General features: G+C 41.8%; 1 protein-coding gene across 2 annotated transcripts in view; it reads left to right on the top strand.

Moving 5' to 3' along the window:
• Positions 1 to 13,220, top strand: part of PPARGC1A (PPARG coactivator 1 alpha) — a 364,992-nt gene that overhangs the window by 292,863 nt on the left and 58,909 nt on the right. The window contains exons 1-2 of one of the 2 annotated variants that reach the window (XM_058024484.1): positions 3,194 to 3,387; positions 8,424 to 8,603. In XM_058024484.1, the coding sequence (XP_057880467.1) occupies positions 3,340 to 3,387; positions 8,424 to 8,603 (228 nt within the window). In that variant the 5' untranslated portion in view covers positions 3,194 to 3,339. Of the gene's footprint in view, positions 1 to 3,193; positions 3,388 to 8,423; positions 8,604 to 13,220 lie in introns of those variants that run through there. The other variant, XM_058024483.1, reaches the window with a different exon arrangement.

Here is a 13,220-nt window from a genome sequence, read left to right as displayed (position 1 = left end):
TCAATGCCATAATCAAGGGACTAATTTTTGGTCACAAGGTCTCCAAAATCAGTAGCTTCTTTGAGAAACCTAAATTACAGGGAATAAAAACCTGACCCATAGCTAAAAAATGTGCGTGAAAGAGGAGGATAAAATGATTGCTGAATTCAGGAAAAAGTCAAGGACAGAGGGCTTGAAGATTTTGGTCTTTGATTCGTGTTTCCTGTTGTTGCAGGCAGCCGTACCTTCCAGTCCTGTTAGAAATGTATCAGGATTTGGGAATTAGTGCCCAAATGTTGTTGGAAGGCTTACCAGAACTTTCTTGAATCATGGCCCTTAAAGAAGAAAAGGCAAAATTTGGGGATTGCTGAGACCTGGTACAGACTAACCTGAAAACAGGGGAAATGCAGTGTGAGAAGAGGTGGTCTGATAAAGGACATTTCACCAGGGCAGATTGTGTCCAACAGAGCCACAGACTTTGTCAGCTGAAGGAGGGTTTCTTTGTATGTTTGTTGTGGAACCAAATATCGTGTGTGTATGCGCTCAGATATTGCCCCACAAAAGATGTTTGTGCAATTCTTTAGTGTTGTCAAAACAGAGGGAAGAGCATTGCTAAAGCTTCTCGGGAATGTTCAGAAGACAAGGTTTCCTTTGAGGAAGCAGCTTAGGTGCTGGCTGGGTTTCACAGGCTTCATTTGCATATGTGGAAGCTGTGTGCTTCCAAACTACACCGCCACTGCAGCTGTCTTCCTTGCTTTTCTCCTCCTTGGGGCACTATGCTCAAAACCCACAGTAAAACATGGGAAAAAAAGATCCTAGCGGGTAAGTTTATACTATGGGTGGGGTTGCACACTTCAGTTAAAAATAAATAAGTCTTCCCAATCAGTGTGGAACCCTTGTTGAAATCTCAGTCTTTTTTAGTTGGAGTTTTGCTTTGTGTCTCTTCTAGGTAATGGTGGAACTGCCAGCAAAGTTCAAGCTATAATGTGGACAGGGCCATAGAAAAGCTCTGGGGCTCTGTAATTATTACTTTTGGTTGCTCTGTCTGTAGTGCACTAGAAAAGTTCTTCAATCTCTAAAGCTTGTATGGTGAGAGCACCACTAAGGTCACAGTTTATATTTATCAGTTAACTTGCTAATTTGAAGGGAAAGCATTCAAGCGGAAATGTAGAAAATAGAAACAACATGAGCAGGTCACAATATCCAAAACAGCAATATGAAATGTTCCAGTGTAAATACATTTCTATAAAAGGTGTGAATGAAACTTTAAAAAAAAACAACCCAGATGATGGATTCGGCACAGTCAATGAACACAATTATAAGTAGGTATTGAAGGAGAGTATTCCACCAACCATGGATCCACAGATAATAATTAATAAGAACCAACTGTACTCCAGGCAGGCAGGTGCCCAGTATTATTTCACAGTTGACTGTTCAGGGGGTAGAGGTACTCACCTGTGCCACAGATCTTAATAATTTACTGCAGTTTTTATCATTAAATCAGCATATAATTGGGAAGGAAATTAGTTTGAGGTTTTTTTGTTGTTAAGCGCAAAGCAGTACCGTTAATTTACTTATTTGTAGGAAAGGCTTTCTGTAGTTATTTGGTATTTTGCTGTCTTTTTTCTTTTAATTAAGTAAAGTAAAAACAATGCCATTTTTGTCATCAGTGCTTGGTAAAAATATGACAGTGTGATGTGATTTGCAACTTAAGCACAAACTCAGAAAAATGTACATTTTATCAGGACTGGCAATAATGAATTACAAGGAAGCACAAATAAGCTAAGAATATATCTGAGACCTCCTACCATTTCTGAAGGTTCCAGTGTCTGTGGGAAAAAGGCTATTTCAAGAATTGTACTTCTTACTTATTTTTTTTCCTCAGCAAAATTGCCATAGCCTTGTATAATAATTCAATTCATTTAGTCTTTAGAATACTCAAGTTTGCAAATAACAATGAAAATGAATATTTCATGGCGTGGAGGATGATAAGCTATAGTTTTGTAACTTTCACTGGTAGCCCAGCACAAGAGAGCCAGCATTTACATTTCACGAGAATTTTTGCACCCAGATAATATAAAGAACTGCTGCTTAAGACAATAAGCAGGCAGGTGGGGATAGTTAAATAAGACCTTTATTTTTGGGCTTTCTTTCCCTATTTTGGAAAACAATTTACAGTTCAGCTTTATCCAAGGAATTTGTTGTGTACGCAATGCAAAGGAGCATCGTAAACCAGTTGCACCTGCAGCAGCCCCTATTGTCTGGGAAGGGCTCTGACGGGGAGACAGGTGTTAGCAGTGTGTCTGATTTTCCACGACAAGAGATTTTTAATGAATTTATTTTCAGTGAACAAACGCTGTGTTCAGGTCGGGCGGGTGCACAGAGCGCCCCGAGGCAGCTCACGGAGGCGGGCGGGGGTCGCGGCGGCGGTGGGCAGGACGGAGCAGCTCCTTGTCACAGCCACGGTTTGGTGGGGAATGCACGGAGACAGGGCAGTGATTAAAGAGCTGCTCCAAGTACTGTAATTCATCTGGGAACAGGATCAGGCTTCCCCCTCGGAGCAGGTGAGATAACTGTAGCCACATTTTTTATAGATGCTGAGTCCATGTCAGAGAAATGCTGGGCTGGGGGGTGTGTGTGGGGGGGCGGGTTGCTGAGATACTTACCGTGCAAAAACTAACTTCAGTTGCAATTGTCTATGAGAAACCATAGCCTGACCAAAATACTCGGGGCGGTGCAAAATCCCTGAGTGCAAAAAAATAAAAATGTTGGGAGGTGGTGTAACTTTTGCCGAACTCTGGGACAGCCTCTCCCATAGAGGCGGGGGAGCGGTGCGGGCACGGGAGAGGCGCTCGGGCTGCTCAGAGCACGCAGGCTGCGGCTCGGCTCGGAGTCCCTTCACTTTTTCTTTCTTATAAGCGCAGCTCTGCCTATTGTGTGCTGGGCTCTGGGGGGAAGACAAAGGAAGCAAGCTAAGAAATTAAACAAGACGGGGAGGGATAGGAGCTGTGCTACGGCAGGAGCGGCGTTCCGGGGGTGTGGCGTGGAAATGTGCTTTGAATCGCAGCGTGTTGCCGCGGCCGCCGGGGTCTGAGCGGGTTTTGCGAAGATTTACTTCACTTCAGGCTGGGTCTGCCCCTGGCTGACGTCACGGGCTGGAGCAGCGGCTCCAGAAGGCTGGATGAGTGACAGCCCAGCCTACTTTTTAATAGCTTTGTCATGTGACGGGGAACAGTAGTAAGACAGGTGCCTTCGGTTCACTCTCAGAGAGGGTCTCGTTGCCTGCATGAGTGTCTGCTGCCTGCCTGCCTGCCTCTGGACTGTAGTTTGCCAGCTTTCCTGCCGTCGCTCCGCAGCTGGATGGCGTGGGACATGTGCAACCAGGACTCTGTATGGAGCGATCTCGAGGTGAGCGGAGCGCGGCGTGGGCGGCCGTGGGTGCCGGCAGCCGGCGGGGCCGTGGGCTCGGCGGGGCCCCGGCAGGACGGCCGAGGCAGCGCACTTTGCAAACAAGTCCCTATCTTATCTTAACTCCGCTAAGTTTGCTATTTTAAGGTTACTCTGCGATGCCTTGAGCAAATCAAAGCTGAGCTCCTGTCATCAGTATAGTATCTCCTGCAGTTGGAAACTATTTTCATGTGCCTCCGGCTCGCTTTCCCGTCATATGCAATATTTATGCTCTAAGATATTGATATGAATCGGTGTCTGAAGTGGCGTTTCCAGTGGCGTTCACTGGCCTGGTTGGAAAAATGCCATGTTTATTTAGAATAAGATGAATATTTCTTAAAAAAAAAAAAAGTTATAATCAACTCATGGATTCATATTTTGATTCCTTGTTTCACTGTGCTCTGTCGAAGGTTTTTTTCCTTGTTTATCAGCTGCAGAATGCAAACACGCACACAGGAATGAATACCCTGTTGTTTGGCTTTAGATGCTTTTAAAAGAGATTTCTGGAAGGAGACGTTTCCCTGCTACTTGTGGTGTTGGAATACTGACGCTATAGCTAATGCCCCGTAGAGCAGGGTTTGCAGTCAATCTGAGTAATCCAAGAAATGGTTAAATTCCATGTACAGCAGAGACAACAGGATGAACCATGAGAATAGAGTTTATGCAGGACTGTGAACTGCTGCTGCTGCCGCCGCTGCTGCTGCTTGTGTAAAAATAGACGGCAATACATCAAATCCACAGCTTCTGCTGGCTACAATTCATAAAGGAAAAAATAAAAAAGGCAAGCAGCCCCGTGGTAATCTCTGGAGTATAATGTGAGGTTTGAGGATTTCTGCATATTTGCATTCAGCAAAATGGAGCATTACCTGAAAGTTTGGGCAACTTGCGAAGCGAGGCAAACTTTCTTTGGACCCCATGAAGAGGAATCCCAAATGCAGACCTGCTCAAAGGAACTAATCCTCTGGATTCAGGCTTGGAATAAGTGCTTAAAATGCTTCCCTTGGGCAATGGGGGAGGGAAAAACAGGTTACAGGCAATGCTTTTTAAATAAAATGTTCATGCTGTAGGGAGCTGAGCTACCCATCTAAAGTGAACCGTTTCTATGCTCTCCAGTAAATTTTTCCTATCTGGCAGAGCATGTGTGTGGATTCTCAAGTAATTTTGTCATGTTTTAAATATATGCAGCTTGCCATTGTATCCACAAATTTCTGTTTGCATATTGTAATTGGTCTTATCTTGTTTTGATTTCTTGGTAAAGTGGAATAGATATGGATAATTCATATGTCCTGTAGCTATTATGAGTCAAGGCAGTAAGTGGATGACTTTCTGGCTCCAAAGTCCTAATTGTTTCTGAGTAGCTGGAGTATCCTGTGGGTTGTTGTCTGGCTTGTAGCATGGGTCTCAGCTGCCATAGCTTCATTTTTCCATCGTGTATTATTCTTAATGCTGCTAGGAACTGATTGAGGAACCAGCTTATATGGAAATACTGAAGATTTATTTTAATCACTAGAGTTCCTGCAGTAATTTCAAGCTAGTAACAGAATAGATAATTTATGTCAATGACTGTTTCATAGTGCAGAGAGAAAAAAAAAGAACCAAAAAAAGAGTTTGATCTTAATATTAATTGTGTGGTGGATGGATTAACTGTGGGTAGGATTTTGCCAGTGTGCTCCTGCATTGCACTTCCTGTAGCAACACTAGCGTCTGCGTGCTGCTTTGGCTCAGGGGATCACCTTTACTGAGCTAAAATAATGCAGGCAGCAAGCACTGGAGGCAGCTTTCATTCTCTGAATCATTAATATTTGCTGTCAATGTTAAATGTATTATATTCTCGCTCACATAATGACAGGACGGCGTGTTGTTTAATAAAGGCCTGCATCACTGTAGCTGATCAGCGTCCCCAGTGCTTCACAGCTTAATGAAGGTGATGTACAGTAAGGTTGTGAAGATTGATCGAGAGAATCCACATGACACACATTTTGCAAAGTCTCTCTTTCCTGAGTTCATCCCCTTGGCACTTTGAAAAACTTGTTAAAAATAAAACAAAGATTATATTTTCATTAATATAATTAATATGGCAAAAGTCCAGTCTTCTTCTTCTTATTTTTTAATTTACCTTCAAAGACACAAAAACAGCCAAAAGGTTAATGGAGAATTATACTTAATTATAATGATTCATTACCATCAGTGCAGTTAAGCTAATTTACTGTTTGCGTCTGAACTAAGAGAAAAAAGGTCTGTTGGAGTGAAATAACACACAGTAATTAGCCTTTTGTGTTTAGTGACTGCTTTATCCTCCTAAATGTTACTGTAAAATTAGGGCTATAGTTATGGAATAACTATCATATCAAATAACAGTGGGAAGACATTAAAATGTGTGCTACCAATACAGGTGCACCTGTTACAGATGTATAGGCAAACAGCAAATATCAGCGTGTCAGATGAGGACAGTTTTAGGACTTGGAGTGTTAAATCTGGCATCATCCAAAGGCCAAATATAAATTAATAACAGGAGCACTTGCTGCTAATGTGTCTCATATTAATGTGCTCTGTGTGCTCAGAAGTATAATGTCATATTCAGAAACATTGATTTTATTATCATGTCAACATTGGCAAGGCATATATACTTCATTTCAGCAGTTACATTTTTAGGTGACATTGCAGTCTCTATAGGTAAATGGAGGCTGCGATAAGCAGGATTTCTTTTAATACCATTGTTTATGTTGCTTCAAAAGCCCACTGTAGGAACTTAAAAATGCAGATTAGCAAAAGTAAACATGTTTAAGTAGGTGGTTCACAGGGTGAAGCTATTTTTATAAATGAAAGCAGTAACAGATCAGCAGGATACTTTAGAAGTCTATGGCATCAGTTATAAGCTACTGACCTCCAGAACACAAACCTGAGAATGATGCTGAGAATCTACCTTTTCAGTCAAAAACTAGATTATCCTTTAATGAGATCAGAGATTTCGGCCAAGCATCAAAAAAGGTCATCTCCGTATTATAAGATTGCTGCCAGAAGGTTGTGTCTCGCACTAAAGAAGAGGAAACTCTCTAGTTTTGTTTTTTATTTTTGTGTCTTACACTCAAAATAATGTTAAAAAATTAAGATAAAAGAAAAAAAGTTAACATTACTTAAGTGGGATTTTGACTTCTTATGATTCTACGGCCCCTTAAATATAGGAAGAAAAGCAACTGCAATTTCAGAGCCTCGTTTTGCAGCCTCTCAGCTTCCTTGCCCCTTGGCCTACTCTATGATTATCTTGTAGTGTCCTGGTAGACGTAGAAGTTGTCTGGTAAATTATAGCTCACACCAGCTGCACCGAGTCTTTGTGCCAACAGACAAAATCTTTGCTCAGGGCTGCGCTGCTGCATCCAGCCCGTGCACTGCAGACACACGGAGGTTCCAGGGACAAAGCCATCAATGAGGTGCACCTTCAGCAGCTCTCGCTTGCATTGTTGTTCAAGGCGGTCCTTGTGAGAGCGACACAACCAGCATTGCGTGACTCACATCCACGGGTGCTGTTAGTGCCCTGCACACATCTGCCTTCAGAAAGCGGCGCTTTCTCCATTGACTTCAGTCCAAACAGAAGTTGGGAAATCATTCAAACCACCCAGACAACTGACGGGAGCTGCAGAGGTGACAGGATCCTGCTGTTGGCCATCCTTAACCCAGTGCTAAAAATCTGGTAGATGCCCTTAGACTCAGTTGACTTTAGATGGCTTTTAACCATTCAGGTGCCTGTGCAGCTCCACGTGTGCTTTGCAGTGTGCCCGTATCGACGTAGGTGTTCGGGGATGAGTTACAAGGATCCACGGAGCAGTGCAGTAGGAATTGCTTAATTGAGCAGCATTGACATATGGGACTCAGCTATTTGCCAAACTGTTACTACATGTTTTCTATAATTAGGAAATAGTTTTGGTGGATACTCTAACATTTCAATTGCTGTGTTGAAGTGGATGTATGTTATTAATTTTTTCTTCCTTAGTGGGTTAGTCAATACCCTATCTTAGCTTCATACTGGCATATAAAAGGATGCTTACTCTAGGTTTGTTTTTATTTATCCTCGCTCTCTTCTTAGTTGTGTAGACAAAAACATTTTGCACTGCTGAAGAGGATTCCTGCAGACTAGACTTTGTTCACTGCCTCAACCAAAATGTTTCACAGACCCTCTTTCAGGATTACTGAATCAGAGGCTGCTAGAAGAGGAAAATCCATTTGGTTCTCTGAGTACAGCTTCTTTCTGGGGATATTTAGGAAACCAGCCAGGATAATAGATGTGTTCACACCAAGCAGGTGAAAGGCTGCATGAACTAACTATGCTTATCACTGAGAGGAGAATATAGGGATATTTCAAGCCATACTTTGATTGCCGGGACCTAATGCAAAACTGAGTGGCTGTGGTTTGTGCATCAGGAAAAGAGCAGCATCACTAACCCATACTCTTTAATGCCCATATGGTAGCCACTGTCATGAGTGGCTGTAAGGATTACAGTGAGGTTCTGTAGAAGTGAAAGTGTGACTGTCTCCAGCTTGAGCTAGCCTCCAGGGCTGAAGGCTGTAACAGGCTGTGCCTCTTTAACCTGAATGTATCAGGAAATGCATGACAGACCTTGCCCAGAGGTATTCATCTGTAACTTCTACCTGCACTGGTTCACTCTGAAAGGAGAATAAGGCCATGCTTTGGCCTCTGCTGTTGGATTGAAAGCTTTGAATATGATAATTATCAAATGGTATAGGGAGAAGGAAGGTCATCTTTCCTGGACAGAGATGTGATAGAGAAGGCAGCTTATGCCCTGCTGTTTTCTCTGCCCCTTTACATACCTATGTTAGAGCTAACAGTGACCAAATACTAGGTGTTTCTTTTCTCAGAAAACAAAGTCAATCCTAGTGACCCTGTGCCGTAGCTTAATTGAGGCTTAATTCTTATCACATGATATTAGTTAATAGATTCCTGGTAATTAATGAAACTATTTCTGTGTTGCTGTATCCTGCAGTGCGCTGCTCTGGTTGGTGAAGACCAGCCTCTTTGCCCAGATCTCCCAGAACTTGACCTCTCTGAACTAGATGTGAATGACCTGGATGCAGACAGCTTTCTGGGGGGATTCAAGTGGTACAGCGACCAGTCAGAGATCATCTCCAATCAGTACAGCAATGAACCCGCCAATATATTCGAGGTAAGGCAAGGTGATGCAAGTGCATGTTGCAAAGTCCTTGCTTGCTTTTTTTTTCTGGTTTCAGTGGTTTTTTTTTTTTTTTTTTTTTTTTTGTTTTTTTTTTGTTTTTTGTTTTTTGTTTTTTTTAATTAGCCTGGTGGACAACAGTTTACTATTTTTCCACCATTAAGAGACAAGAAAACTGCTGGTGTATTATGGGTTCTGACTGGTTCTGTTAATCATCATGATCAAAACCAGACCTGCGATCTGAAGGGGGGAAAGCCTTAAAAAGATTTAAATGAAACTTGTGATCTTTGAGAGGAAACAGCTAAAGAGTACCTAGAGCATACTGCCCTGTGGTGTCATGATGAGGAGTTGCACTATTGTCAGCTACAGAGCAAAACAGGAGTTGGAGCTTGTTTGTTGTCTTCCACTTGAATTCCTCAGCAAGAAGCAGAGTGCTGCACAGCAGCTAGCTGATGAGTAGCTGGAACATTTCTCGTAAAGATTTTTACCACTCAGAGCCTTACTGTGCAAGTTACTTGCACACAAATTGAGAGGTCTGTGATTTGTTTATGTTCAGGGGAGAGGAAGGCTGAGTGTGGCAGAGAGGGCAGTGAGGGCTGTCAGTAACTCAGGGACCAGCTCTGCGTTCTGATATTTCATAGATCTCCTGGTGGAGAGCAATCTAAAAGTAAAAGTCAGAGGGTGATAGGAGAGATTTAATTGTTTTCTTTCCAATTGTGCATTGGGGGTTAGGGTGTCTGAGAGGAGGGTTACTGTCTCTTTGTCTCGGGTCTTCTTTCTTTTGTTGTGTAAAGCTTTCATAATTCTCCACCTTGTGGTTTCGGGCAGCCGTGCCTCTCCTAAACTCTAACCTCCTTCCCTCCTTGTTGATAGGAGAGGCCATAGATCGTTCACTGACTGGGAAATTGAACAATAAATTGATTAGCTGGCAGGAAGACCTTGTACAAAAGCAAGCTATGGGTGCTGTTTCTCACACACCAAGTAGCACAGCTCCAGGAAGTACAGCTAGCCCGCTGGTTCCGGAAAGCCCCGGATTATCATGGTAGAATTTTAAAGGCTGGAAAAAATTAACTGAAATGGTATAGTAAAATGCTTACCTAGGATGTGATGTCCTGAATAAAATTCTCCTTTCTTTATATACAGCTCTAAACTCACAGTGATCTCCCTGATGCAGATGAATTGCTCTGGATTTAAACCAGTGTAACTGATAGCAGAAACTGGTCTTCTCTGTTTAGTTTCTGTAATTTAAATCCAAGTAACTTGGAATTAATTTTATTTTAATCATATCAGCTCTGCAAAGCCTTGTGCTCAGGCCCTCTTTTTTTCTTTAGTTGTATAATGTTCCACACTTTGTTTTACAAAGTTTCCAAATCCTGTCTGGTTCTTGAATTGCAGTTGTACTGCCTCAGGCAGGGTAGGGCATGTTGGTGGCGGCAGGGGGGCAGGGTCCACGTTTGCAGCAACTGTGATGGAGACTTGTTTTGCTTTTTTCATCACTAAGGACACATATTTTTTCCACATTCATCAAAAACCAAATGCAGAAGCATTTTCCTTTAGGAAAAGTCAGTTGAAGATGCAGACTTCCAAAGTGTATGTTCGACATAAGTAATGCGATTACGTATTTACCAAATGTAAGCATACAAATTATTCCAGTAAAACCAGTGGAACTTGGCTTCGTTTCTTGTCCCGTGTGTTACTGCCTGTCTGCTCTGATGGCCACAGCTGCTGAGTATAAAGCTGTCTCAGACAGGTAGTGACTGTTCCCCTGCAGACCTTGTGTGGGAAACAATTCCTGTGCTGGAAATCAAAGTGTGTTGCAAACTGCAGGATGACCAGATAGGCTGGAATTTAACCTCACTAGGAGATGGTGACAGGAGCAACATCTCATGGGCAAGTTTGGGTCTGTCTGAGGATGACCTGCCCCGGTGTGAAGAAACAGGGGAATATGTGTGGAGAGACAGGGGCAATGCAGCTGGGGGAATTAATCTACACAGCAAGTAATAGGTCAGAAATAATAGTTTGGAAATGAAATATGCTGCTTCTTTCCTGACACACAAATTCTGTTGTTTTCTCTCCTCACACTCATTGACTTCAGCTGCAGGCTGCATTGCTGTCTCATCACAGCTTGGCCCATACTTACCTGTAGGGACAAATCGTGCCCTAATGGTATTTTACAATACTGCAGTGCAAAATTAGACTATTTTCAGCTTCTCAGAGTGTTGTATTTACATTTCTTGGTTGCTTGGCCTAGGAAGATGGGAGTGAAACAGTTATTTTCTCCTGCTGTGCATTAACCCTGTCCCCATTCTCCACTGTGCAGCTGGATACTTTGCACTATTGCTTGCCTCTGCCGCTCAGTAATGTGACGACTGGGGGTGCTCAAGATCAGAAGATGTCTTCTTCCTCCAGAGACTATCTCACATACTCTGTGAGGAACTATTTGTTTTAGCTGAGAGAATGGAAGTTTTTTGAAGTTTCTCATTTGGTAATCACTAGATTTTTCCATATTGATCCTCAATAGCTTTATAAAAAAGAAAATAATATCTTTTTTTACCTTTTAAAATTTTTATTTCTCTCTTGTCATTGTGAGAGTAGTATGTTTCATCTGACTTAAGCTTCCAGATGAGGCATTGTCATACAAAAATAGAAATACAGCCTATTTGGGGTGGAAAGGAAGGAATCAGAATGACAAGCAAATGATGGGAAGTACACGAGCAGCATTACCTGCACAAGCTGTACAGTACATTGCCAAATCTAGCCTTGAATGAAACACACTCTCCTTTGAAGTATTAATGCAGTACATGTGGCATTGTCTATGTGAGGAACAGTGTCCAAAAGCCCTTTACAAAGTTCCTGATTATCTCTGATGCACTTTTTTTTAAAGAAAGGTTTGTTTTTCATAAAGTGAATTTTCAGTCTTTCTGCAAATCATGTTCCTGAAAGCTCACTTGGGCTGAGCACCCACAAGCTTAGTGGCACTGGGAGTCTCACAGACTAGAAATTATTAATAGTTATGGTGGCAGCTAGGAGCCAAGTGAGATAAAGGTCCAATTAGTCCAGATAATATGTAAGTGTTAAGTATAAATCCCTGCTCTCATCCGCTTAGGTGTGATGAGATCCTGGCCTTCACTGGAGGATTAGAGCACACCAATATTTTGCAGACACACCCAATTCATCACTGCATCCTCCTGCTCACCTGCCAGTGTCACAGATGCGAGTCCCCAGTCAAGCCTGCACTGCCCCAGCACAGAGGCTCTTCTTACCAGTGTTTGTACTTAAGTACATTATGAATTAGGTGATTTTTTTCCTATTCACAGCTCAATCACTTCTGTTTTTCACCTAATTTTGTTTGCCTGTTGCTTGAAATGATGAAATGAAGGAGTTTTTGCCCCTCAGGCTGCTGTCTATTGACACAAGTTCATGTAAGTAAATAGTTAACAAGTCACCCAAGACCAGTTGTTTAGATGGCTTGCAGGACCATTCACTTTTATGATTTGTTTTTGTGAAGAACTAGTCTTTAAAAATTTGTGTTTGCAAAAAATTTAATTTGGCTACTTTCAGAAAATCAAAATGGTTAAATTTTCATTCTCAAAGCCAATGCTATGTGAAATTATGAACAAACATACAACTTGGTGTGTCATGAGTGAGAAGGCTTTTTGTTCATGAAAACATGTTGTCCCTTGAGGCTTCTTGAAATATACTGTAGTGTATCATGTAAGATTAGTCATATTTAAAATTATTTATGATCCATGCCTAGCATTATGGAGAGGGAAGATAGCTACAGTGGGCATTTCTCTTTGTTGGTATTTTTTACAAATACCTCAGCTGATGGTAAGAGAAAATTCAGCCTGTAGATAGGCAATAACCTGTTAAACTACAATGAACCTGTGTAAAAACATAAATCTTGTCTTGGGCAAAACACTTTTTTTAGCTTTCAAAAAAACTTCAGAAAACCCACATTGCTTGTTCTAATGCAGGTTTAATTTATTTACATAAATCTATGTTCCAAAGCAATGCTTACAGTGTTTGATGACTTTGTTTTTAATTGTTTTATGTAGGTGTATCCCACATTACTTCTCAAGGCCATTCTATGTGCCACAAATTTGGAAAGCCTAAAAAGATAACTAGATTTCATTGTAGACTGCCAAAGAGGGCTGTATTACAAGCAATGAGAATGTGAGGAGAGAAAGAAATACACAATGCAATGCAGACTGTCTTTCCCCTGGCAGCAGGGGAATGCATGGAGATAAATGATTTCTTATTTATTTGGAAGGGGTTGTGTCAGGGAGAAGATGAGTGTTGAGGGAAGCCTTAAACATCACCAGGGTAATTTGCATTGGTTCAGATTATAAAATCCCTCATGTTCTGTGGTGCTGCCAGTCTCTTTCACCATTGCAGGTTATTCATTCAAGGTGTGCAGCCAGATTGATTAATGAATTACCAGATCTTGCGTAAAATGACTTGGCCTGACTTTTAAACAACCACCAATGTTTTCTTTGCCAGTCTTGTGACTGGTGTTAATGGGTTCCAGAGAACTGAGCCTATATAGACTTTCTGTAGTAGCCTTCCCTAGCATTTTTTCCACTTTTTAATTTTCTCCAAAACTAGTAG

Source organism: Melospiza georgiana, chromosome 5 (genome assembly GCF_028018845.1).
Source record: "Melospiza georgiana isolate bMelGeo1 chromosome 5, bMelGeo1.pri, whole genome shotgun sequence".
NCBI lineage: Eukaryota > Metazoa > Chordata > Aves > Passeriformes > Passerellidae > Melospiza > Melospiza georgiana.
Note: the sequence above shows the minus strand (reverse complement) of the source record. Positions and strands in the feature narration are given on the sequence as shown.